The sequence below is a fragment of the Heliangelus exortis genome, chromosome 8 (genome assembly GCF_036169615.1).
Source record: "Heliangelus exortis chromosome 8, bHelExo1.hap1, whole genome shotgun sequence".
NCBI classification, from domain to species: Eukaryota; Metazoa; Chordata; class Aves; order Apodiformes; family Trochilidae; genus Heliangelus; species Heliangelus exortis.
Genome location: NC_092429.1, coordinates 10,020,028 through 10,045,168, shown reverse-complemented (window position 1 = coordinate 10,045,168; position 25,141 = coordinate 10,020,028). Strand labels below are relative to the sequence as shown.

General features: G+C 59.2%; 4 protein-coding genes across 6 annotated transcripts in view; 2 read left to right on the top strand and 2 right to left on the bottom strand.

Moving 5' to 3' along the window:
* The first annotated feature begins 3,517 nt into the window (after positions 1–3,517).
* On the top strand, positions 3,518–10,964 carry PLK3 (polo like kinase 3). Of its 2 annotated transcripts, none has more exons than XM_071750304.1 (15): positions 3,518–3,783; positions 4,597–4,704; positions 4,793–4,909; positions 5,364–5,493; positions 5,576–5,663; positions 6,215–6,310; positions 6,996–7,191; positions 7,540–7,666; positions 8,051–8,163; positions 8,241–8,358; positions 8,463–8,546; positions 8,754–8,916; positions 9,043–9,172; positions 9,426–9,536; positions 9,913–10,964. In XM_071750304.1, the coding sequence occupies exons 1-15, from the start codon at positions 3,625–3,627 to the stop codon at positions 10,105–10,107; spliced, it is 1,935 nt and encodes a 644-aa protein (XP_071606405.1). In that variant the 5' UTR covers positions 3,518–3,624; the 3' UTR covers positions 10,108–10,964. The 2 variants fall into 2 exon arrangements, with proteins under 2 accessions (XP_071606405.1, XP_071606404.1); XM_071750303.1 differs by having other exon boundaries at positions 8,442–8,546.
* Positions 10,965–11,741: 777 nt separating this feature from the next.
* On the bottom strand, positions 11,742–13,216 carry DYNLT4 (dynein light chain Tctex-type 4). The gene is made up of 2 exons (XM_071749793.1): positions 12,826–13,216; positions 11,742–12,493 (listed from the first exon to the last, which is right to left on the bottom strand). The coding sequence occupies exons 1-2, from the start codon at positions 12,952–12,954 to the stop codon at positions 11,807–11,809; spliced, it is 816 nt and encodes a 271-aa protein (XP_071605894.1). The 5' UTR covers positions 12,955–13,216; the 3' UTR covers positions 11,742–11,806.
* Positions 13,217–14,222: 1,006 nt separating this feature from the next.
* Positions 14,223–21,340, top strand: BTBD19 (BTB domain containing 19). Of its 2 annotated transcripts, none has more exons than XM_071750320.1 (8): positions 14,223–14,520; positions 16,376–16,613; positions 17,011–17,064; positions 18,564–18,623; positions 19,564–19,632; positions 19,964–20,095; positions 20,315–20,440; positions 20,524–21,340. In XM_071750320.1, the coding sequence occupies exons 1-8, from the start codon at positions 14,291–14,293 to the stop codon at positions 20,557–20,559; spliced, it is 945 nt and encodes a 314-aa protein (XP_071606421.1). In that variant the 5' UTR covers positions 14,223–14,290; the 3' UTR covers positions 20,560–21,340. The 2 variants fall into 2 exon arrangements, with proteins under 2 accessions (XP_071606421.1, XP_071606420.1); XM_071750319.1 differs by having other exon boundaries at positions 14,229–14,520; positions 20,520–21,340.
* PTCH2 (patched 2) overlaps positions 21,233–25,141 on the bottom strand; it is a 22,028-nt gene continuing 18,119 nt past the window's right edge. The window contains exons 19-24 of the mRNA XM_071750311.1: positions 24,669–24,806; positions 24,379–24,521; positions 24,008–24,107; positions 23,352–23,597; positions 22,777–23,190; positions 21,233–22,674 (exon numbers count right to left, since the gene is read on the bottom strand). Coding sequence (XP_071606412.1) covers positions 22,777–23,190; positions 23,352–23,597; positions 24,008–24,107; positions 24,379–24,521; positions 24,669–24,806 — 1,041 coding nt within the window. The 3' untranslated portion in view covers positions 21,233–22,674. The remainder of the gene's footprint in view (positions 22,675–22,776; positions 23,191–23,351; positions 23,598–24,007; positions 24,108–24,378; positions 24,522–24,668; positions 24,807–25,141) is intronic.

The window sequence follows — 25,141 nt, the reverse complement described above, 5'->3', positions numbered from 1 at the left end:
TCTGCTGGGGAGCAGGGCCAGGCTGCTGGGGTGGGACACAGGAAAGGGCCGGGTGGGCCCTGCGGGAAGGGAGGTGCCAGCCTGGGGGTGAAGACAGTTGCCAGGATAGGGTTGCAGGGCCCGAAGCTGGCACCCAGGGGCCAGAACCTGCTTACACTCTGCTTGGGGTAAAGCCTCCCCTGTTCCTGGGCCAAAGGATGAGCCAAGAGCCCCATTGCAGGAGATTTCAGAGGGGTCTCTGGGTCTTCAAGGGCTGGATCTGGCCTCCCAAGGAGGTACCTTCCAGCACTGGCATTTTATGTATCTCACAGATCCAAGTGCTTCTTTAATCCAGGGGATCCAGTTCCTTTTATATTTTACTTTTATATTTCTCCATGCAGCTCTGGCCAGATAAGCAACTTCCTCTCTGTGCATTGTCAACCAGACCCTGGGGCAGATTGCCCTCCCTGGTGCTGGTGCTGATGCTTCCTTCCCTGGCTCAGCTGAGGCACCAGTCACCTTCTCCCTCCTCTTCCTTGGCGGCTTCAGCCCTATGCTTTGCAGCAACTCACTGGGTGAGAGGGAGTGTCCAGTGGGAAAACCCCACTCCCAAAGGGGTCAGGGCTGTCACCCCAGTCCTGGGGAGCTACCCTACACTGTGAGGGTAGGAGGACCTCATGGGGGACCAGGCTGCGGTCAAGAGACAGGTCGGAGGATTGTGTGGGATGGAGATCCTGAAGCTTCTCTGGGCTCCTGCAGTATTTTACCTAGATGGAATTTCCCTTCATGCAACTTGCAGCAGGTGCCTGTCCCCGTTTTGCTTTACACCTCCCCAAAGAGTCTGTCTTATTTTTCCTGTAAATCCATCTAAAAAGCTGCAGGCAGCTGGGACATGACCACAGAGCTTCCCCTTGTCCAGGATGGGCATGTTGTTGATGTTAAAGCACACTTCCTCCCACGACCCCACCTTGGTGCTGGGAAACCCCCTGGCTGTGATGCTGTGATGCTCTGCATCATCATAGACCCCAGATGCACGTGGAGGGGGCTGCACCTGAGCTCCATCCCTCTTGGAGAGGAGGTGCATCCGCCTCGGTGTGACGTGGGGTCCCTCAGCCTCAGTGGGATGTGGACTGTGGGGTCCATCTGTGCTCTATCACCTGGAGTTAGCAGGCATCAGATGCAGAACTGGTAGCTCTTGGCTCTCACTGTGCTGCTGCAGGAGACCTCAGGGCAAGCCCCACGCAGGTCATGCCACCACCCCCAGGCACTTCCAGCACCCCTGGGTGCCTCCACCCACTCATTGCCTCCAGATGCTGACTCAGCTCTGCCTGGGAAGCCCAGGGCAGCCTGAACTGGGGCCTCTGTCAGAAAACCAGCATTGCCCTGTGATGCCATTCACAGCCTGGGGAGCCTTGAGGCCCTGATGGAAACAGACAGCATTCCCCCAAGGCCAGCAGCCTCCCAGCCTGCTCCTGGAGAATATTTGCTTCTGGGCAGTGGGGTTTGCAGACATTTTCTCTGCAAAAGCTGGAAACCTGAGAAAAAAGCAGGCAGATCAAAGTTGTTTGCTCTCTCCCTACAGGCAGGTCTGCTCAGCTTTCCTGCAGCAAAAAAGGGGGCTTAGTTTCCCTCCCCCCCCCCCCGGGGATGTGCTGTAAAGCACAGTGACTGTATCATAGAGTCATAGATTGGTTTGGGCTGGAAGGGACCTTGATAATCATTCAGTTCCAACCCCCTGCCATGGGCAGGGACAACTCTCACTACACCAGATTGCTCAAAGCCCCATTCAGCCTGGCCTTGAAGACATCCAGACAGGGAGCAAGCACAGCTCCTCTGGGCAGCCTGTGCCAGTGTCTCACCATCCTCATTGTAATGAATTTCCTCCTAATGTCTAAATCTTCCCTCTATTTGAGTTTGAAAGCATTATTTCTCATCCCGTCACTATACACTCTTGCAAAAGGCCCCTCCCCACCTCTCTGCAACCCCTCCAGATACTGGAAGGCCACTGTAAGAGCTCCCCAAAGTCTTCTCCAGGCTGAACAACCCCAACTGTCTCAGTCTGACAGCATAGGAGAGGTGCTCCAGTCCTCTGGTCATCTTTGTGGACCTCCGTTGGACTGTCTCCAACAGCTCCATGTCCTTTTTGAATTGAGGACCCCATCAGATTTAGGAGCAGATCCCTGTGCTGCTCAGAGGGAAGCAGAGCTGGAGTGCAAATTGGGGAAACTGAGGCACAGAAAAAGGGATTTGCACAGTCACCCTGTGTACAGTATGGAGCAGGGGAAGGGCATCAGGATCTGCTTTTGAGAGGCTCTTGCAACGTTGCTGCTCCCAGCTCAGGGAGGTCCGTGTGGCCTCCTCTGCCGCTTCCACGCCCACGGGGAGGGAGAGATGCCTCACATCCTTCCATGACCTGTTTCGGGTGACACGGAGACATGTCCTGCTCATGGCCATTAGAGAGCAGCACTGCTATGGCTCACTGCCCGGACACCCCCGCACACTGGGGACAGCACAGCTGGGCCCACCTGCACCACCAGAGCCCCCAGAAGCCCAGGACTGGGTGCCCAGGTGCTGAGGGGCAAGGACGGAGATCCCCAGTGGGACAGTCCTGTAGGTCTCTCTGGACTGGCCACTATGGACAGCTGCAGGGAACTGGCCTTTCAGGGCTGTTTGAGGGCAACTGGGACACAAGGCAGGGCTAGAGGCTGGGCAGAGTGGCCACCTACCCAGGGGGACAGTCCAGCCAGGGAGCTCACCTACACCTTCCACTGTCCCCTACCTCCCCAGTGCCCCATCTGGCATGTTGTGATCCCTCTTCCTTGCCACTGGTGAAGAGTGAGGGACCCTGGAAGGTTCCCTGCCTGCATCCAGGTTTGGAGTGAGTGGGCAGGACCCACAAGGATGCACATGGGCTTTGAAATCCCACCTTAGACATGGCCTTTCCGTGGCATGTGTCGGGTCCCCAGTCATAAGGGAGTCATATGACACAAGCTGGTCAGTCCGGTGGGAGGAGGTGTCCAGTGGGTGGGTGTGGGGAAACATTTATGGGGAGGGGGCTCCAGGTGTCCAGAAAAGGAGCTGAGGAGGGGGCTCTGCATGTCCATGGGGTCTCAATGGGTCTATAGGGGAGCCCTGTGTTTAGGGGGGCTGCCTATCTTGCAGAGGTCTCTGTGTCTAGAGGGGGGCATGTACCTACTGGGGGGGCTGTATGTGACGGGAGGGGTTGGTGTGTGTGTGTCTGTGCGTGAGGAGCTGTGTGTGTCTGGGGAGGGTCTGTGTGTGTGTCAGGGGGAGACCTCTGTTCGTCTGAAGGGGTAGTGGCTGTGTGGGTCTCGGGAGTTGTGTTGTCCGGGAGGATCTGTGTGTGTCGGGGGCAAGAGCTAGACTCTCACCCCCTCCCCGGTCACAGACTGCTCAGTGTATATATCCACAAAACCCCACCGCCCACTCACCCCGCAGCGGCCCCTTTAAGGGCACGCGCGGGGCCGCCAGGGGCGGGGCTCCCCGGGTGACGTCACGGCGCCCCTTGATAAAGGCGGCGGGATTCCCGCGGCGGCAGCGGCGGTGGGGCCACGTGCGTTGGGTCTGGTGGTGGCGGCGGAGGAGCTCCGGCCCCTCCCGGAGCCTCCTTGTTTCCCCTCCGCCATGGAGACCACCACCCTCTTCCCTCCTTTCCCCACCGCCTGCCTCCCCGCACAGCCCGCCCCGGCCCCAGCGCCCCCGCCCCGCGCTGCCGAGACCACCCGCATCATCACCGACCCCATCTCGGGCCGCTCCTACTGCAAGGGACGCCTTCTGGGAAAGGTACCGGGGAACGGCGGGGGGTGGTGGGGCGGCATCGGCCGTGGCGCGCCGACTTGAGCACGGCCGGGAGGTGGGAGCCACCGCCCGGTGCTGGGGAGGGGCGGGGAGGCTGCGCGCTTGCTCGATCCCCCCTGCCGGGGTGGCCCGGGACTGGATGCGGCCCCTCGGCTGCCGCACGCCACCCCCTCCCTCCCCGCCTCTCCTGGCGGGCCCGCAGCAGCTCTGGAAGCTGTGAATCACCCCGACTGGCTGCGTGCCTCGCCCGGCTATCGGAGTCGCATCGGTTTCGGAGCGCCCCGCGGGGTGGTGCGTGGGCCGGCGGGTGCCCCGGTTCCCAGGGGTGCCGGGCCGCGCCGCTCCGCCGCACGCAGCTTTTTCTCCCGCTGCCAGCGGTGTGTGTGGGAGGTAGGTGCCGGTTCCCAGCCCGGCCCGGGCGAGCTTGGCGGCTGAGTGTGCAGATTGGAAGCTGACATCACGGCAGGAAAAACCTGTCTCTGTGGGGCTGCCTTTCGGTGGCCTCCGGTGCCTGGGCTGCCCTGCGCAGGACTTTCCAGGTTGCCGTGTCATGTGGAAAGATGCGGGGTCCGGCCCTGGTGGGAGGAAAAACGCTCTGGAGGTTTTACAGGAACTGGGTGAAGAAAATCTCTGGTAGAGAGCATCTTAGTTCAGATCTTAGTGGGCGATGCAGCGGGAGGCAGCGTGTGACGCTTTCCGAGATGTGCTGCAAGGGAATGGAGGAGGAGGAGGCGGTGGCTCACAGTCAGGGGTGAAGAGCTTTCTCGAGCCCACCCATAACCACCTCATCATTTGCAGGGTGGTTTTGCACGATGCTATGAAATGACAGACCTCTCCAGCAACAAAACCTATGCCGTGAAGGTCATTCCTCACAGCCGGGTGGCTAAACCCCACCAGCGGGAAAAGGTGGGTGCTGTGGGGCTGGTGGGGTGCTGGGCTGGCAGGGTGCAGTGTGGGGGTCCTGTGCTCACCCAGGACCACTGCTCCCTTTCAGATCACCAATGAGATTGAGCTGCACCGGGACTTGCACCACAAGCACATTGTCAAGTTTTCCCACTATTTTGAAGACACAGAGAACATCTACATCTTCCTGGAGCACTGCAGTAGGAAGGTGAGCACTGGTGTGGTCTCCCTGCCAAAGGATTTCCTAAACAGAGCCATGGCTGGTTGAAGCAGCCCTTATCTGAGGTGCTCTGCTGGCACACTCCTTCTCCTGGGTTGCCTTGCTGCCTGCTGTGTCACACCCTCTGAGTTCTGCATCCACAAACCCTGTGGTTTCACACAGCACCGAGGACATTGCTGGATGCCAATTATACTTGATTTGCCTGCTCTTGTTGGCATCCTGTAGCTCCTGATGGGACCACCATCAATCTAGTAGTTCCCCTGTCTGTGCTGAGCAGCCTTGGCCTGGAGTCTGCTGAGGTCATGGCTGTGGAAGGAGGATTGCTTGTGGATGTGCAACTTCTGGAAGAACTGGCTTTGACCCTGCATGCCCCATGCCCAGTCAGCAGGGCTGCCTGTTCTCCCTACCTTTGATCACCAAGCTGCTTTCTCTCCTGCTGTAGTCCCTGGCCCACATCTGGAAGGCCCGCCATACTCTGCTGGAGCCTGAAGTGCGCTATTACCTCAAACAGATCATCTCAGGCTTGAAATACCTTCACCTCAAGGGCATTTTGCACAGGGACCTGAAGCTTGGTGAGTGCTGTGGGCAGGGCACTGCATGGAGACTGAACTGCCCCCCAGGGACCTGTGGTGACACATTGTCCTTGACTTGCAGGCAATTTCTTTATCAATGAAAACATGGAGCTGAAAGTGGGGGACTTTGGGCTAGCTGCCTGCCAGGATGTCTCTGATCAGAAAAAAAAGTAAGTTTGAGGCTTCCCTATTCCAAAGCCCTCTGAGGTTTCACTCTTCTCCCTCCTGTGGTTTCCCAGGAGGTGAAGGGGTAAGTGGTCCCTCCTGGCCTGGGGAGGGGAGGCCTTATGGCCCCTTCCTGGGGTAAAGGAGTAATTCCTGCCCCAGCTGGAGGCAAGGCTAGGAGGCTGGGGTCTTTGTGGCTCCTTCAGGAACTACCCAGCAGCAGTTGGAGAGAACAATGTGCTGACTATCGCTATTGTGCCTGCCCGGCTGCCTTGCCGGCTGTGCAGGCTGGGACACAAAGGCTCTGTTCCTCCCCAGCTCTAGGACAAGCTCTTCCCAATGGTTCCCCAGGAGCAGCTGCTTCTTACCCCTGGGAGCTGCATAGGAGGGAGTCTGTATGGGGCTCCTTGTAGATGGAGGGAGGGGCTTGGAGTCATAAAGAGTAAAACGGAGGGGGGAGGGCTGAGTGCAAACTAAATCGCAGGGCTTGGAGTGGGGGGAGGTTGTCTGTGAGGGGGATGCAGAGCATGCATTGACATAGTGCTCTGCCCCACAGGACAATATGTGGGACCCCCAACTACCTGGCCCCAGAAGTGCTGCTGAGGCAGGGCCACGGGCCAGAGTCAGATGTGTGGTCACTGGGCTGCGTCATGTAAGTCTGTGCTGCTGGGTTGGGGGGCAAAGTGGGCAGCCCTGCCTGTGGAGGTTGGGGCAGAGCTGGGCTGTGGAGCAGCCCCCCATGAAGAAGTCCTCTTGTGTTTTACCTCCTGGCTTTGCAGCCATTGCCCAAAGGCAGGGGGAGGGGAGTGAGTGGCCGCATCCCCCCCCAGCTCTGCTTTGGAGCAGGTGCTGCCAGCCATCCTGAAATACTGCTAGGGCACTGCAGAAGCTGCAAAGGGCAGGGACTCGTACTGCTCAGCTGCAGTTCAAAGGAGGCTCAACTGCCCCCCCCAGCCTGATAAACAACGGAAAATCTGCTGGCGGCAGCTGCCACTCTGTTTGCATGGGGAGCGATCACTGCTCCAGCACATCCAGCCCCTATCCCGGCTGCAAGCTTCCTGCTCTGCTTTCCACCCTGGCTTTGTGTGGGGAGTGAGAGCCGTGGCAGCAAAGTGGCCTTCTCCTGCCAGCCCTCTCCCCTTCCCAGGGCTCCTTGCCTGTTGCTCTGAACAGTTGCTAGGAGGAAGTGTGGCCGGATGTGAGTGCGGCTGTCCGGGCTGGAAGTGGTGCTCCTGGCCAGGTGTGGCCAGCCAAATGCCAATAACTTCCTTGCTTTAAGTGCTGCTGAGTCACAAGCCTGGTGGGGATGTGACGGTGGCACCTGTGTCCCCTCCCAGGTACACCCTACTGTGTGGGAACCCTCCCTTTGAGACCTCCGACCTCAAGGAGACCTACAGGTGTATCAAGCAGGTGGACTACACCCTCCCTGCCTTCCTCTCCCTGCCTGCCAAGCACCTCATTGCTGGCATCCTCAGGCGCAACCCCCAGGACCGCCTGACCCTAGAGGAGATTTTGGACCATGAGTTCTTCAAGGTGAGGGGGTAGGGGTTCTGGCCTTGACTCTCCTTCAGGCAGGATGAGGCCTTTTGGGATGGGTAGAATGCTGTCCTTGGAGCCCAAGTCTCAGTCCTGCAAAGGAAGTAGCCACTGTCTTGCCCAAATGTCAGCCAAGGGAACTGAGGAATCTGGTGTGCTCCTGCTGCCTTATCCTTTTAGCACAGGATATTTCCTGTACTGATGCCTGTCATGGGGCCAAGGCTTGAGAGAAATGCAAGCTGGCTGTCAGGAAGGCTGTGAATGACTGTGGTCAGCCCAGGGCAGCTGCTCTTCCTGGAGCACGTGGACTGTGGAAACCAAACCTCTGCCCTGACTTCTCTGCAGGGTTACACGCCTGAGAAGCTCCCTCCCAGCAGCTGTGTGATGGCTCCAGAGTTGTGCCCCCCCAACCCAGCAAAGAGTCTGTTCGCTAAAGTAACCAAGACACTCTTTGGGAAGAAGAAACCTAAGGGTGAGTCTGCACTTGCCCAGGAGCCTCTGGGTGGCCCTTCCCTCCAGGGATGGGTCCCATCTCCTAGAGAGGCCTCCTGATGGGTCTCCATGGAGCCCCTGCCTGGGGCCAGCACAGGCTGGGCTTGCCCCTGCCCTTCCTGCACTGGTGGCCTGTCATGGGTGTGCGCCTAGAGAGCGGATGCTGTGCCACAACCCATGGGGACAGTTCCTCCTGTTGTTGCCCAGTATTGCAATGAGAACTGGGAAGTGAAAGTGGGAGGCAGCTGTCTGTCACCATCCTCATCACTGTGGGCATGGGAGCCAGATGGGGGAGATCTGGGCTACCGGGAGGGGTGGCTTTGCTGCCCACATCCAGTGTGCTCATCACTTGTTTTCTCCTCAGCCAAGAAGGGCTCTTCAGAGGACAACAAGGATGACATCTCTAAGCTGGTCACTGGACTGATGAAGACCTCACTCTGCCGGCAGATGAGCTATAAAACTGTGGAAGGGAATGAGGTGAGAACATCCCTGAGCCCATGCACCCACCTCTGGGGGAGCAGGCAGGATGGTGATAAAGCCAGGTTTCTCTGCAGGCCACTCCCGTATCATGCCGCAGTGCCAGCTCTAGTCCTGTGGAGACAGTGGTGGAGGAGACATCTCGCAAGTCTGCATCCCCCTCCATCCGGGGGACAATGGCCAGCAGCTGTGAGGGTGAGCAATACCTGCCCAGGCCACCCCAGCCTGCCCCGAGCTTCCTGTCCTGCCTTGGCTGATAGCGGGGCTGCCTGACTCAGCCTGTCATCTTCTTTCCGCAGCCTTTGAAGACTGCATCACCGCCTCTGCCATCATCGAGTCGGCTGTCCGGCTCCTGAGGACCTGTCTCTCCTCCATGCCCCCAGGTAAACTGGTTGGACCGCTCTGGTTGGGACAGGAGGCTGTGCGTCCCCTTCCCCATGGGATAAAGGCACAGCTGCTATTTAGAGTACCTTAAATGCTGCCAGAACATGCTCTGGGGGGGAGGGGGGAAGGTGTCTGCTTCTCTCTGGGGAGGTGAGGTGGGCAGGGGCTGTCTGCCTTCTCTGCTCACCCCCTCTCTTCTCTACCAGCGGAGCAAAACCCAGCTTCCTTGGCCCGCCATGAACACTTTGTCTGGGTGAGCAAGTGGGTAGATTACTCCAACAAGTATGGCTTTGGCTACCAGCTCTCCAACCGCAGTATTGGGGTCCTCTTCAACAATGGCACACATATGACGCTTTCCCCCAACCACAGGTAAGTGCTGGGACAGGGACTGGTGTCCCTGGGGAACTCCTCAAGTGGGAAGGGACAATTGGAGGCTGTGCTAGGGATGGGTTTGGTGCTGGTGAGCCCCAAAGATCGTGGTCTTCTCTCTCCCAGGACAGTGCATTACAACCCAACCAACAGCAAACACCTTGTGTTTTCTGTGTCTGCCATTCCTGAGCAGCTGCAGGGACAGATGAGTGTCTTGCACTACTTTGCATCCTACATGGAACAGCATCTCATGAAGGTGAGTGCTGGGGCCCTGCACTGGGCTGAGATCATGGATGGGTTGAATGTTGAGTCATGGCTTGTCCACACTGCTTGGGGCTGTGGGACTTCTGGCTCACAGGCTGTAGTCAGATGGACACCTGGAGAGTTGTGTTCTGGGAGTGGAGACCCCCCCTGGGGCCGTGTCCAGGTGTGGCTGTGCGTATGCTGGTGACAATGCTCCTATGTATGGGACCAGGACCAATGGCTTATACAGACCCATTCTCTCCAAGGGAGGTGACTTGCCCAGCATAGATGACCTTGGGCAGCCAGCCCTGCTTCTTCTGCAGTGGGTGAAGACTGACCAAGCTTTGCTTATGCTCTTCAGCAATGGCACCCTCCAGGTATGTGTGAGGCACAGTGGAGATGTCCAGACTCTTGTGGGGAGGAGACCGGGTTGGGAACTCCTGGCCTGTGTTGGATCTTGTCCGCCACAGCCCAAATGCATGATCCAGCTGTGAAAACAGCTGTGGGCACAAGATGCTGTTCCATTGCCCAGAGCTGTTGGTTGCAGCTTGTCTAGCTCATGGGGGACATGATGCTTTGATTGGCTGCTTTTGTCTGCCCTGGTGCTGGTGTGTTCCTGCTGTGGGGCCTGGAGCAGGGATGCTCCTGGGCAGGCTGGGGAGGAGGAATGGGTTGAGGCAGGAAGTGGCTCCATCCCAGCTCCTGATGTACTGTGGGAAGTGTGGGTTAAACCAAGCCTGACCTGTCTCCTAGGTAAACTTCTATAACGACCACACCAAGGTGATCATTAGCAAGCCTGACCACTCCTGCCTTGTCACCTACATCAACCGGGAGCGCAATTCCTACACCTACAAGCTGTGCAGTATCCAGGAGCTGGGCTGCTCTCCTGAGCTCCACCACCGCCTCAGATACATCCTCAAGCTCCTCCAAGAACGGGCTGAGGCCTAGCATGGGACCTTGGGGGACCCTCTCTGGATGTAGAGGTCTCCCCCTACCCTCCCACGGGATGGGAGGTATGTTGTGGTGCTGGCTGCCCACCTGGGCACCCTGTATCCTGGTGCTCAGCTGGACTCTGGACTAAGACATGGATGTGGTTACAGCACCAGGTCTGGATATTGCTGCTGCTCCCTGGCTGTGGGCAATCGCTGTCTTCCTGCTGGCAGCTTCTGCTCTGGTTGTGCTGGTCTTGGTGGGGTGGACTGGGGTGGCACAGGGAGGTGTAGTGGGTGAGTGCCCTGCAGTCAGGTTTGGGACTGGCTCTACCTTGTTTGTTGGCCTGGTTGGCAGCTACCTGCAGTGGGGCCTCGGGCTGCCCTGCCCCAGGTAATTAACCTGTTGCACAGACCTTCTCCATTGCCTGCAGAGGACCAGCACAGCGTTGAGCTCCAGGCTTGGCTGCTGTGGGCTAGGAAAAACCCCTTCCCAGGGGCTGACAAGAGTGAAGGGCACTGCCTGCTCTGCCAGGGGTTGTGTGGGCTGGTGTGTGCCACTCCACAACTGCTACACTAAGGAGGGGGCTGTGTTGGACCCAGCTGGGCCCTGTCTGCTCCCAGTTGTGAATTTTGTCTGGTACAACTTGAGGTTTGATAAAGGGTGGGGGGGAGGAGGGATCTGAGGGCTTGTCTGGAGAAGTCCTTGTTTTGCAGGGACCCAGGGAAGTTTCTTGTTTCAAGGCAGTCTCTGCCATGTGGGACTATTTATGTATCTTATTTATATGGAATTATTTATTTTCCTGTTGGTCTGTCCATGTGCAACTCCCCTGTCCCTGACTTGCCTCAATAAAAATTTATTTGTGTAAGGGCAAACTGTCTATCTTGCTTGGAGGTGGTGTTACAAAAGGGTATCAGCTTCCCTATCATCCTTGATCCAAGGCTGCTTTTGCCTGCCATGCAAAAGCCCTCTTGATGCTGGCTGTTGCTTGGGGAGAAGGTCAAGGAGGCAGGATGAAAGTGAAGAGCACATGTGCTACTTCCACTGCCCTTTCTGGCACTGGTAGGAAGGGCAGAGTTAGCTCTTGGTGATGCCTATGGAGCCCTGGAGCCACCTTACCTTCTCTTTGCTGTTTTGAAACTCATTCCCAAGCCAGTCTGCACTTGGACCAAACCCAGCTGCTCTCATGCTTCTGCTGAGCTGGGGAAGGTGGGGGCTGTAGCCCAGGGGCTGGGTGAGTTGCCTGGGTCCTCGCACTATGACAACCGGTGTGATGGGATATGAGTTGGGAATGAAGCCAGGAAAGAGGAGGGACTTAATCTGCTCTTGTGAATTTGCTTTGAAGCTGATAAGTCACCTGCTTCCCCAGTGCTGGTGTAATCAATCTGCCTGGGAACAGTTCGCACTGTGGGAAGCAGGCTGGGCTGCTCCCTGGAGCATGGCCTTGGGCTTGTTGCCTCCTCCAGAGTATTGCAGCCTTTTGGAGGGTGTTTGCTCCACCTTAGGGCTTTTTTGCAAACTGCAGTATGTGTATGAACTGAGGCTGGGGGCTGTAGTAAGCATTGGAGCACTGGGGTTCATCCCTGCCTTGCTCCTTGCGAAAGACTCCTTGTCTTGCACCATTGCCAAAGACTCCTAGTATGAGCCACAGCTGGAGGAAACCTCTTTATTTCAGCAGCTCCCCCTCTACGAGGATTGGTGGAGGGAGAGGCAGGTGCTACTCAAAGTAGACCCCGTGCACAGTGGCCACAGCAAAGAGGGAAGTGTTGGAGAAGGTGGCAGAGGCAAAACTGTCACTCTCGGGGTCCCACAATGCCCGGCTGGCCACTAGCAGGCTCTGTTGGGCCTGCTGGCCCAGCAGCACCTGGCAAACCAACTTGTAGCGGGGTGGCACCACCTCCTTTGCCCGGCTCCTCAGAAGCTCGGCCAGGCTCTGGGCCAGCAGGGCACTGCCCTGGGGGCTGTAGACTGAGGTCCCCAGGGTCCCAGCCAGAACCCCTTCCAGCACCCGCTGCACTCGCTCAGCACTGAACTTGCACCCTTCATCTGGGCCCATCCTGTAAGTGTTTTCAAGGCGGGTCTTGAGGATGGGCTGGAAGAGGGGGAGCCCAGAGAAGCTGACCCGGCTGTGGAGCATCCAGGGACCGATGGAGGAGCGCCTGCCCCCCGGGGCTGCCCCGAGCGAGCTGCGGCGGCTGGCCAGGGGTGCTGGGTGAGTGCTGAGGATGGAGCTGCGGCGGGAGAGCAGGGGAGGTGGTTTGCCTTCCTCAGTGACCCGTGCCAGGGCTAGGGGCTGGGAGCCACAGCGGGTGGCCCGGAGTTGAGAGACATCAGTGTTTTCTGTACCCATCACTGTGGCTGGCAGGGCCACCTCTGGGGAGGGTTTCTCAGCCATACAGGTGGCCTGGAAAGGAGATAGGGCTCTTGAGTGTTAGGAGGAGGCAGATTGTCTCTAATCCTCTCCATCCCACCACCTCTGTTTTACTTCTCCCTGCTCTCTGCAAATCCCAAGCCTCCTGCCACATGGGTCCCTGCAGAACTGGTTTCAGAAGGGCTTGACCAGCAGCCAGCAGCCTTAACCATCTGGGCCTGATCCAGGATGGCCATCTATGGTCCATCTATGGTCCATCCAGCCCTCTGTTGTCCCATCCCTGGTCTTTCCCTTCAGCATGGGTAAGTGGCCCCGTTGCCTCCAGCCTCCCCAGCCCTCCTGTCTGCATCTGGTCCCATGCTTACCCCTAGCTCCACTCCTGCCCTGCTGCTCCTGGACCTTGGTCGAAATGAGCAAAGCCAAACCCTTTGTGCTCCTGAAGCGTGAAATGTTGCTACGTGACACTGCAGTTCTCCATGGCTGCTCTGGGGCATGGCTTCTGTAACTCCTTGTTTCCTGGTCCCTGAACAGCTCTGTGTCCTTTCCCTCCTGCCCTCTGCATTTCCAGCTGTGCCAGCACAGGACCATGCTCACTCTGGGCATGTACTCTGCAACCTCAGCTACTCCCTGTCAGCCCTGAAAAATGCTTGCTGGTGTCAAATGTGCAAAGGAAGAGCAGGAGGTGGAGAACAGCCATTGTGATCACTGCTTTGCACCCCAACTCAGGGCTGCACTGGGGCTAAGATCTCCAATAGCTCGATTTTACTCAAAGATTTGCATCCTTTGGATACTTAAAAGAGTGTGGGTGTGTGGGCACCCGTGTGGGCACCCATCAAACATAGCTCTGCCCCGTGCCAGGGACCCTATTGTCTCAATGTCCTGGCCTGGTGGCAGCTTTGCTGGGGGCTCCCAACCCGGAACAGGGTTTCTCTCTGCCGGCGGAGCCCGGCACAGCTGGTACGCCACAGCCGCCCTGTCAATGTGCCTTTGTCTGGCCCGGCTGCCGAGCTATTTGAGGAAAGTGGAGACGGCTTTTGTGTTTCTATCTCCCGTCAGAGGTATTTATAGCCTGCCGCTGACTAGCGCTGCCAAGCGCGCTGGCAGCTGGACCCCGCTCCCTCGGGGTGCTACCTTCGGCTGCGGGCCCTGCTCCTCCCTCTCCCTCCCACCGCTGCTGGCAAGAGAATGGGGGTCCCTCTGTGGGCAGCCTCCCCACATCGCCATCTGCGGGCTGCCTGCAGACAGCCAAGCTTGGGAGAAAGGGGTTGGGGCATCCCCTGGCACAGCACTTGGTTTGTGCTTGGGCGAGGCTGGTTATGCTTTTTTTCTGCCTGAGATCGTTCGTGTCCTAGACAGACACGAGAGCTGCAGGGCTTTGTCCTGATGCATCGGCAGGAGAGAAGGCTTTTGCCATTTCAGGGTGCAGATCTCCTTGCTGGGCCTGACTCTGCTCCACTGCCAGGGCCGTGCCCAGCAGCTTCCCATGGGGGCTCTGCACGTGGGAGCAGGGGTGATCTTTGTGCATTTAATCAGTACATGTGTTGCCTTTTCCAAACTCCCAGCCCCCCGCCTCCCCTTCAACCCCATCTGCCCTGTCCATGGCCTCCTCTGCAGCAAAGTCACCGGCTGAGGAGGGGTGACGGGACCCCGTTCCGGGGATGCCACTAGCATTAAGATGCACTCCTGTCTCCCTGCCCATCCCGGATGGAGCCGCCCCGGCAGCAAGGGTGGGCTCCACCGCCCACCGCCCCCTCTCTCCTTCCCCCCGCCCCCCTCCCTCTCGCTTCGGGCAGCCCGGCGCTGCCTGCCAGGTTTCCCTAGCAATGGGCCATGTCGTGCAGCGGGACGGCCTCCTCCCCACCGCTTCCCCGGGCCGGCCAGCCTCCTGCCTGCGTGCTGCCTGCCTCCTGCCTGCCTCCCGCCTGCCTCCTGCCTGCGCCGTCTTCCTCCACCGCCCGCCCCAGGCAGCCCATGGCCGGACTCTGCTCGGCACAGCTGCAGGGCGAAGCGGCCGCCTTCACCGCCGCCCTCCGCACCCTGGTCAACAACCCCCAGTTCAGGTGAGGGGTGGGGGGGACCGATATTACCCCTCCAGCCATGTCGTCCCCCCCGGCGCCTGCTCCGTGCTGCTTTTCCACGACCCTTAAGCGGTGCCGGGTGGAGGTTGGGCCGATGCGGGGAGCCCCGGGCAGCTGGTGGGGCAGACATGGTGTGTGCACACCCCGGGGCACCCCACGCTGCTTTTGCAGTGCTCCCTCTATATCCACAGCAGCAAGAGCCCCAGAGCTGTCCAGGTGCATCCCTATGGCATGGCCACCACCTCTCTGGAGGAGGGAAGGTCCCTCAGGTGTGCCTAGACCTCCTCTGTCCTGGGCATGATGCCAGGGTCCCAGGCTAAATCCTTCACTTCACAAGAGCTCCTGCTCTTGTCAGGAACGGGGGTATTGCCCCAGGGGCTGCCACCCGTGCTTGACTCCTTTCCCACCTTGTTCCACTGGTGCTTTCCTTCAGTATCTCCAACCTGCTGCCCCCTCCTCACAGAACCTGGTGTCCCTGCCATCTCCTCCTGGGGAGTGGAGATAGAGAACAACCTCTGCCTCAGCAGCCCCCCACCTACATGGCATGACCTGCCTGTCAGCTGGCTGGTTTTGTGGTCCTGCTGTTGTGTGATTTCCTGCTGAGGCCTGACACAAATGCCAGTGCTATCTGAGGAAATCCCCATCCCTGCTGAAGTTATGGCCACCCAGAAGAGAAATTCCAGCAAAAACTCCCCAGCCACAGTGGCAGGCATTGGGGAACCCTTCAGTCTGCATCCTGCAACTTGAAATTTGCACTCTGCGGCTGTCAGCCTTTGTCTTGAATCCTTCATTCTGCATCCTGCAACCTGTGCTTGCATCCTGAACCCTTCATTCTGCATCTCACATTCTGCAACCTGCATCCCATGCAACCTGCATCCCAACTGCAGCTTCCATCACACATTTCACAGCAGGCATCCTGCTTCTCCCACTTAGCCTGTGACCTCCAGTAGCCCCAGAGCAGTTTATCTCCTTCCCCCTTGAAGTACCCGTCACAGAGGACCTGTTGGGCTCTGCTCATGCAACCCAGCACATCCCAGCCTTATCTATCCCAATACACGTGTGGGATGACCTAGGTGTCCCATCTGCTATGCACATCCTCTGTGGACCACTTCAAGGGTTGGGTGGTGGATTTGTGGCCAGCTAGAATTTTAATGGCATGTCTTTTGCTTACTGCCCTGCTGGGATGAGGGAAGAGGAGGAGGCAACAAGGGGATGGGTGGGCCATGGCATGGTACACAAGACTTGGAGACTCCCTGCCCCTTGCCCACACCCTTTGCCCTGATCCTACCTCCCTTTCCCAGGGTGACAGGACTGGGGAACAATGTGGGGGCTGAGGGGCACCAGGGCAGCAGGACCCTGTGCCCCAACATGCATCTTAGGCTGCCCTGCTTTGCAGGCATGGGGAGGGCCAGTGCCAACTCTGCTGGTGGTGATGCCAGAGGCTTCACATCGCTGAGCCTGTGAGTCAGTGCCCATGAGTCAAAGAGGCAGAGCCCTGTGCCATGCTTTCCTCTGCTTTGGTGTGCTAAAAGAGAAAGCCACTTTCTTCAGCTGTCTCAGGCCTTTCTCTTCCCTGCTCTGTGTCAGCACCCAAAGCACTTTCTGCTTTCCAGAGGGTTCACCTGGCTCACCCTGCCTGCAGTGTTCAGATGTCTGCAAGGATCCACCAGTGAGGAGTCTGCTGAGCCTGGGAAAAGCCCCTGGGTTAAAATGAAAGAGATCTGCCCTGATGGGACAAGCACCCACTCAGTCTCCCTGCTTGTGTTTCCAGCCCCAGGGAATCCCATGCCCTGGCTTCCCAGGCACTCTGTTCCTCACAATTCCCTTTTCCTTGCAGTGATGTGACGTTCGTGGTGGGCCGGGAGCAGCAGAAGGTGTTTGCACACCGGTGTGTGCTGGCGTGCCGCTGCCAGGCTTTCCAGGGGATGCTTAGCCAGGGGCTGGTGGGCAGTGAAGATCCCTCAAATGGCATCCCATCCCAGGGCCCCTTTGTCCTGGGCAATGTACAACCTGAGGTCTTCCTGGCTGTCATCGAGTTCCTCTACACCAACAGCGTCACCCTCAACATCCACATCGTGAGTGGGGATGGGACTGGTGGGGGCTGTGGAAGGGACAAGAAGGAATGCAGGGTGAGGGGGTGCTTTGCTGCTCCCATGGTGCCAAAGGTGGAGGAGATAATGTGCGTGCTTTCTGAGTGTCTGACAGTGCAATGAGTGTGTTGGGTCTCAGCCCAGCACAGTGGCATATCCAGAGCACCACGTCTGCCCCAGCCTTGGCACAACTGTCTGTGCACCCTGGATGCTGAGAATGGGGACACCAGAGCAGGATACCTTGTGCTCGCATGTGGCAGCCCCTTTCCCTCTACATTCCTCACCTGAAATCTCCCACAGAGGCAGGAGGACACATGCCTTAGGCCCCTGGGCTGCCATGCCCTTTGGATGCTGATGCTCATAAGGTCTCTCTTCCCTGCAGGCCCTAGAGGTGCTGACCTCATCAGTGGAGTATGGTCTGCAGGACCTGTGCAAGGTATGGCCCAGCTTACACAAGGGGTGGTGGTCTCTGCATGTCCACGTGCTGAGGAGCACCCCAAGATTGTGCCTGCATGGCTGGTGGTTGGAGGTGGCTCTGAGGATGGCACTGTGGTGCATCAGGTGCATCATCCAAGTCCATCGCCAAGCCCCTACCTACATGTTTCTCCCAGAGGGTCTGTCCAGTGGGATCCCCCTTGAGGAGCCCCACAGGGGCCAGGAAATCCCAGGGAAGGATGTGGGGCCTCACATCCCCTTCAGGGCAAAGAGCAGAAGGAAAGCCCCTATTGCCATCACCCATGGTACCCTCTGGAAATCCAGCAGGGTGATGCTGTAGGGGAAATCCTGGAGAGCACTCAGCACCCCAGCTGCAGTGCTGCCAAGGAGGTGCTGCTTCAGGCAGTAAGGCAGCAAGGTGCAAAATGGGGGGGTGGGAGTCAGATGAGGAGAGGGCAGCGAGCTGAGGCAGCTCAGCACTAGGGCGGGCAGCCAGGCCACGTCATTGGAATGATTCCTGAATTACAGCCGGACTGATCTCGTGACCTGACATCTTGCACCCGGACTTCCCCTCCCTTCCCACCGCGCTGGGGAAGGACCTCGCTGAGGAGCTGAGGACCCGTGGGCTGCTGCGTGCTGGAGCAGCAGGACATGACCCATCACCCTGTGGGGACAAGCTTAACCCCAACCCCAGAGATGGCATGGGGCTGTCAAACAGCTGGTTGGGCAAGGAAGGAACATATAGGTGTTGTTGTAAAAAAGGAGAATCCAGCACTCCAGCCCCACCATCCAGCAGATTAATCCTTGAAGGGGATCACCCGCAGGAGGGAAAGCCATTGAGGAAGTGGGGGGGAGGGGAAGGACCTGACTGAGGACAGACAGGGAAGCCCGTGGCTGTGTCACCATCTGCAGGGTGACCTCATCTCCCTCCCGACAGTGACTCAGGGCCCTTCTGCTCCAGCTGACATCTTCCCCCTGCATGTCACATCCCCTTGGGTTCCCAGGGGCTCTGACCCCTTTGTGTGGGAGGCAGCTGAGATGGACAGGAGGCAGGTCCTGCTCCCTGACAGAAATGCCCATCTGGCTGTATCCCACCCTCATCACCCATATTTGGGCTGCAGATGGAGCTTCTAGTCCCCCAGCAGCCACAGGCAGACAGCAGCTGGCAGGCAGGGTTGTCCAGAACTGGGGTCACCTAGTACACTGCAGGCAGCACCAGGACCACCCCCCATGGCAGGACATGGCTAGTGACTGTGGACAGGATTAAGTGACTGGCCTGGGGCTATGAGGTTGGCTGGGGTTTGGGCACATTGGTCCCAGTGCCAGGCCTGGCTGCCCACAGCCTTTCGCTGCCTTATGAAACCCTACAGGGCTGGAGGTACTTCCACCCTAAATCCCGTGCCCCATTGCTCATATCCTGGGGGTTCAACAGATGCTGAGAGTCATGGGACGGGGTGGCAAGGATGGGTCCCCACTCTCTCTTCTCCCTTTGCCTTATAGCTCTGCACTAAGTTCATCAAGGACACACTAAGTGTAGAGCAGGTCTGCGAGGCTCTGCAGGTGAGTATGACCCAAGGAGGACACACAGGGTTAAAAACAATCCATCTGATTTTGGGGCAGGAGCTAGTCTGGCCCTCCTGCTCTGGGTTAAACTGTGGGACGGGATTTCCTACCCATCCCTAGCCCAGCAGCTGCCCTGCCAGCCCTTGAGAACATTGTATGAGGGCTGCAAGCACTACTGGGGCCACCACAGCCTATAGGGAAATGCCCCAGTGCCACTCTGCCCTGGGCAAGGCTGTTCAGAGCTCCCCAGTGCCAGGGCCCTAGCATCATCTGCATGAAACTGGGAAGCACTGAGTTTCTGGGAGCTCTTCTGGTTTTCAAGCCTGTCTGGGGGTCGTGTGTCTCAGTAGCCCTGCCACCCTGTTTAGTGGGATCAGGGTTGCTCCCTAGAGAAGGGGAATTTATTCTTTCTCCTGTGGACCAAAGCAATGCTCTTGGGGAGACATGTAGGCCCCAGAGCACAGAAGCTTCCAACAGATGTGGTGTCAGACCACTGCAGAATAAACCGAGCTAAAACTGACCCGAAGGAAACAAACAGAAAAACCCCAAACCCCAGAACAAAACAAACCTGAAGAAAACATCTTGCCTTCCCTCCCTGCTTGCGTCAATGCTTGTCCCCTGCTGTGGTGGAGGGGGAGGCAAAGCTTGCCCTGCCTGTGCTGGTCCTGAGTACTCCACACTCAGGGGCTGACACTGCTGGGGGGACAGCTTTGTGTCCTCCTGGTGCCCAGATGGGCAGTACCAGCCTTGGGACAAGTATCTCTGGATAGGGCTGGGGGAGGACAAGAACACTAAATCCCTTCCACACCACACCTGCCCTGTGGCACCCATGCATGGGGATGGGCCTGGGTCCCTGAGATTTCCTGTCTCTGTAGGGCTTTGGCAGGGTGTCCCTCCTGCCCTGGCCCCCCTTGTAAGTGTCCTTGATGTCCCACAGGCTGCAGTGACCTATGGTCTGGCAGACCTCCAGCAGCACTGCCTGGCCTTCATCGAGGGCTGCACTGCGGTATGGCTGGGGGCAATGGGGGAGCTTGGCATGGGGTAACCTAGGGCACGGGGAACACTGAGAGCATGTCACATGGGGCCCTTAAGAATGGGGTCGCTGCAAGCTGGGCAGGGTGGGAAAGGGAGCTAATGGTGTTTAGGGAGAAGATGCTGGGTGCCAGGTAGGGGCTGGCTGCAGGGTGCTGGCCTGCCAGGGGACAGGGGTCCCGGTGGAGCAATGCTGGGGTGCCAGGCAGGGATGGCACCAGGATGGCTCTAATGGCCCATGGAGTGGAGAATGGGCTGGTTTGGGGGTCCCAGTACCAGTGCCCGGTGCTGTGGTGTGCTGGCAGGCAGTGATGCAGACGCAGGGCTTCCACGAGCTCTCTGATGTGGTGCTGGCAAGGGTGCTGCGCAGTGACCGCTTGGCCGTGGATGAGCTGGACCTGGTGCAGGCCGTGCGGGAGTGGGCACACGTCAGCTCGGTGAGTACAATGCAGGCATGGTGGGGGGTGACATGGTCCTGGCTGCCCTGTCCTCCTCAGGCAGAGCTACCCTGGACCCACCACCAGATAATTCAGGGAACCCAGATGTCCTGTCCCTGTGCCCCGGGCTGCGCATTGGGCACAGAGGTTGAGGCTGTATTTCCCCCGAACACCCCCAGTGCCCAGCGCATTACCAGCCCCATCGCTCACATCCCACAGGCCGTCCTGGAGCGCCCAGTGTCCGAGGTGGCCGCACTGCCCGTGCGGGAGCTGCGCCTGCCTTTGTTGGCACCAAGCGAGTTGGCGACGCTGGAGAACCACAACCGGCGGGATCTCCTCATCCCTGTGAGCTGGAGGTGCTACAGGGGGCGGGGGGTGGAGCTACACTGTGGCCGTACTGATGCTCCCATCTCTCTCCCCAAAGGCAGAGAGCATCGCAGCAGCCTGGCGGTCCCACGCATTGAGGAGGGGCAGCGGGGTCCCCTCACGCCTCTGCCGACCCCGGCGTGGAACGAGGCCCCGCGACCACCACCGCCACCTGGACCCGCACGCCAAGTAGGGGCTGGGCACCGAGATCCGCCCCCCCAGCCTGGTCAGGGGACTCGGGCAGTGGCAGTGCCCTCCTCTCTGGGCCCTCCGCAGCGGGGTTGGGTCCTGCCCTGTGCTGGGGCCCTTCCCCAGGGCCGTGCTGCCCTCCCCCGGCAGCGGGGCCGTGCTGCAGCCGCCAGCAACGCTGGCACCGGCCTGGGCAGGAGCACAACCCCCGGCTTCATGGCAGCGGTGGGGAAGGGGAGCTTTGGATTTGGAGGGGAGGAGGGGGGGAGGTGGGAGGGGAGACCCCGGCATCTCTTCAGCCATGCAGCACCACTTGTGCACCCCTTTGAAGCCCACCCCAAGCACGGCCAGCAACCCCAGCCCCTCCTAGCCCCGGGGTTGAGGGGTGACAGTCTGCCAGTCGTTGTCTCCCCTCCCCGCCCCACGCTCCCGTGTGCCTCCCACACCCACCTCTCCATAGCCTGAAAACACCCACCCCCTGCACACTATTGCATGTGTGCACACAGCCGTCTCAAGCATCCCTCCCCCATTCCTCCAGCTGTGCTGCCCCCCCGCCCAGGAGAAAGGGCCGGACACGGCAGGTAATTTATATATAATATATATATTTACTCTTTAAAAATAAACCTTCGGTCCCCACTACCGCCTGTACAAACTACAAAAATAAACCTTTGCTCTCTTTGATATAAATAATTTAGATGGCGTGTTGGGGGTAGGGGCTGCCCACCGTGCCCACGCCTGGCACGGGGACAGGGGTCCCCGGGGCCACCCCAGCTCAGCGGCAGTGTCTGGGGACCGGGGTGGGGGGCCGGGGCCACAGGCACGGCAAACACCGCTGGAGTTAAAGTGCTGGGGTAAAGGCGCGGACGGTGCCTGGGATGGGGGTAGGGAGAGGGGCTGGCCTCACGGACAGTCCAGTTGCACAGGGACACGGTGAGAAACTTCCCCCCCCCCCCCCCCCCGAGATGTGCCCGGTGGCACCGCAGACACGCACGTCAGCGTCACCAGGGCAGAGCACGAGTGCTGCACGAGGGACTGTCACCGTGGGACAGCTCAGGGTCTCGGCACAGCAAGGACCAACCCAAGGACACCCCCCCCCCCCCCCGAAAACCCAAACCCTGCCTGTGCAGTAGGAACAACAGGCTTCCTGCTCCAAGGCATGTCCCCTATCTCCAGCCCTCCCATGCTTGCCGGTGAAGCTGAGGCACAGAGCAGCATGTAAAAAGGGGTGAGCTGCCCACGGCCATTCAGCACCCTGCAGAGCAGGGACATGAACCAGGTCTGTGTCCCCTGCCTGTGCTCCCACTGCCTCCAGCAGGCAGCCCTGCACCAGCAAAGGGTCTGCCCCCTCCCTGCCTGCACCCTGGGCAGCCGGGTGAGGCCATAGGCTGAGAAATAAATCTTTTAAAATAAGCTTAAAAATATATATCTCTCTATAGATAGTTTCCCTTTGCAATAAATAAAGGTGGGGGGGTGCCCATCCCAGGCCTTTGATCCACAGCAACCTAGGGCGTGGCTGGCTCTGGGGCTGCCCCCTTTATCGGGATGTGGGCCACCCAGGCAACTTGTTGGGGCACCCCAGCTTGTGGCCCGGGTGGGGGGTCCCAGAAGGAGGTGATGGGGAGCAGGCAGTGACCCCACATTGGGGGGGGGCTGGCAGGACACCAAGCCTGCCTTGCCAGTAGCTCCAGAAACAGAGGGGGGGTTAGTGCTTCCATTTCTGGGAGGGGGGGAGGCAACAAGCCCAGGGGTAGGGTAACCCCAAACTTGGGCAGGGGGATGTGGCACCATTGGCACAGCCCTGGGCGGGGGACATGCTGGCACAGCGTGGCCTGCACACAGCTTGCATAGACGTGCCAGCCTGCCCTGCCAAGTCCCTTCGTGGGGGCACAGGGGCCCAGTTCTCCTCGGTTGAGACCAGGGGCATCGCCGTTCTGGCGATTAGCAGCACGACACGGGCGACCCCACTCTGCATCCCCCTGAGCCCACAGGGCACTGGGGAGATGCTTTGCTCACAAGCTGGCAACCTGCAGGGAGAGAAAACAGGAGCATCAGCTGGGTCCTTCCAAAGCCACCCCATGCCCCTCTGCACATGCCCTGGGGTAGGGTGCCTCTGTCCCCAAGCTCACCTAGCGCCGAGCACCTGCCCCGCAGTGTCCCATGTTCTGCATCTCAAAGGTGTTGGGCACAGCAGTGCCACAAGCACTCGGCACGCTGGGCTCCTCCAGGCAGTCCCGCTCGCCGCTGGTGAAGCCCTCGGACCCAAAGCTGGGGTAGGAGCCAGGCAGTGTGGGGTGCAGGGCCACTGTCACCGATGCAGTGGCTGTGACGGTGGCATAGCTGCCAATGGGACCCTGCAGGTGGGTGCTATAGGTGGGCATGGCTGCAGCAGGGGGTGGCCGAGCACCTGGTGGGCAGGGTTGTGGGTAGTCTTGGGGCGGTGTGGGGCATGGCTCCCCAAAGGGCAGGGGGGGTGCAGGCTGTGGGCCAGGGGCTTCCTTCTTCCCCTGGACCTCGGGGCTGTCCTTGTAGGGCTTCAGCACCTGGGTGGGAGGTAAATGACATGTGAGGGGTCCAGCCATGCTAAGAATCCCTCTGGCAACCCTGCCAGGGTCACAGGGGACCTGCAAGTCCCCATCTCCTGTCTCTATCTGTGACCCTCCCACAGAGGATGCCATGGACCACAGAAGGCAGAGGCACTCACAGTGATGCGGGGGAAGCTGGGGTCCTTGCCAGCCTCCAGCAGGATGTGTGCTGGGGCAGGGGGCACGATGAATGGTCCCTGAGGACTGCCTGGGCCCACATTCTCTGTGTAGACCTCTGTGTCCGAGGGGTCGGGGAAGGTGGCAGGCCAGGCTGGGGCACGCCGGACATACAGCCCCCCAGGGCCCATGGAAGGGGGCACCGACTCCAGGGGGGGCAGGCGGGGGCCATTATCCACTGGGCATGCCTGGAGAGAGAGGGGACAGTGTCAGAGGGTCTGGGGACATGGAGGGACGGAGGAGCAGGAGGGTGGGCAGGGAGTATGGGGTGATAGGAGGATGGGGTGAGGGCTGTATGGGGTAAGGAGGTGAAGAAAAACAGGGTCAAGTAGGTCAGGGAGTGATGGGGGGAGTCCATTGTGGGGTGAGGCAGGTGTGGGGTCATGCAGGTATAGGGCAAATTTGATATGAGGCAGGCAAAGGGTGGGGTTAAGAAGGGATAGTACACGGTGAGCGATGGGCTGGGTGGATGCCAGGTGAGGTTGGGACTGGGAAAGACAAGGATGAGTATAGGAGGAAGGCAGCACAGGGTGAGGGGCAATGGGGGATGAAGAGAGTGGGTTATAGGGTCAGTGATGGTGGGGAGGGGGTCACGTACCTCAGGAGGTGGCCCAATGACGGAGAGCAGGACAGGCAGCAGCACCAGCCCATTCAGCAACCCCAGCAGTGTCAGGATGGTGAGCACCGCAAAGAAGTACCTGTGGGGGCAACAGGCAGAGAGGGTAAGCAGGCACAACCACTATGAACCCTGTCCCACCACAAACATGGCTTCCCACACCACACACTCCAGCCACTTCATGTTTGTCCCTCCTCCATGCAAAATGGGGTGGGTAGTCCCAGCAAGACACATCCTCGCCAGCTGCCCCACATCCCCACTGCCACTCAGGGGGGCTGCCATGCTCACCAGCCTCCACTGCCAAAGCTTTTAAGGGGCAGCGAGCAGACAGTTTACCATGCTCCATAACTCACCTCATGATGAAGTCAAACTCAGAGCCGGCCAACATGAGGACACCCAGGAGGGTGGAGACAGCACCATCCATCACAGGGGCAAAGGTGTGCTCCAGTGCTGCAGCTGAGCGCACATTCCGGCTCCCAGCAGCTGTCAGGAAGCCCTGCATAGAGTGAGATGTCACACAGAGCTCATCCCTGTGTGCCACCCATGATGTGGCCACCCATTGGCAGATGGCCATGGAGGTCAGGGTGCTGGGCAGTGGGAATTGTGGTGCCCTGTTGATGGGCAGGGGTCTGCCTGCACTCACCAGAGCCACATGGACAGTGAACTCCACACCAATGCCCACTGAGGCGATGAGGATGACCACGGGAATGGCGCTCAGCTTGATACCCATCAGTCCCATGATGCCAAACAGCTCCACTGCCATCATGGCCAGGATGGAGACCTGGGGGGGGGCAGTGAGGCGTGTGAGGGGTGGCTCTCCCCAGCTGTGTCCTCTGCCTCTGCCTGGCATGCCTGATCCTACCCGTCCCTCCATACAGAGCAGCCTCACCCTATTGTCTCTTCCTCCTCTATTCAGGGTGTCCTTCTGTCCCATCTATTGGAGGCGGCCCTCAGCCTCCTCTGCGTGGATGTCCCCAAACCATTACATATGCTCCCTTCATATAGGGTGTCCCTGATCCCTCCATTTGGGCTGCCCACCTGCTGCCACCTCCATATGGGTGTTCCCCCCACACTCCTCTGAATGGATATCCTCAGACCCTTGTCCCCTTCATAAAC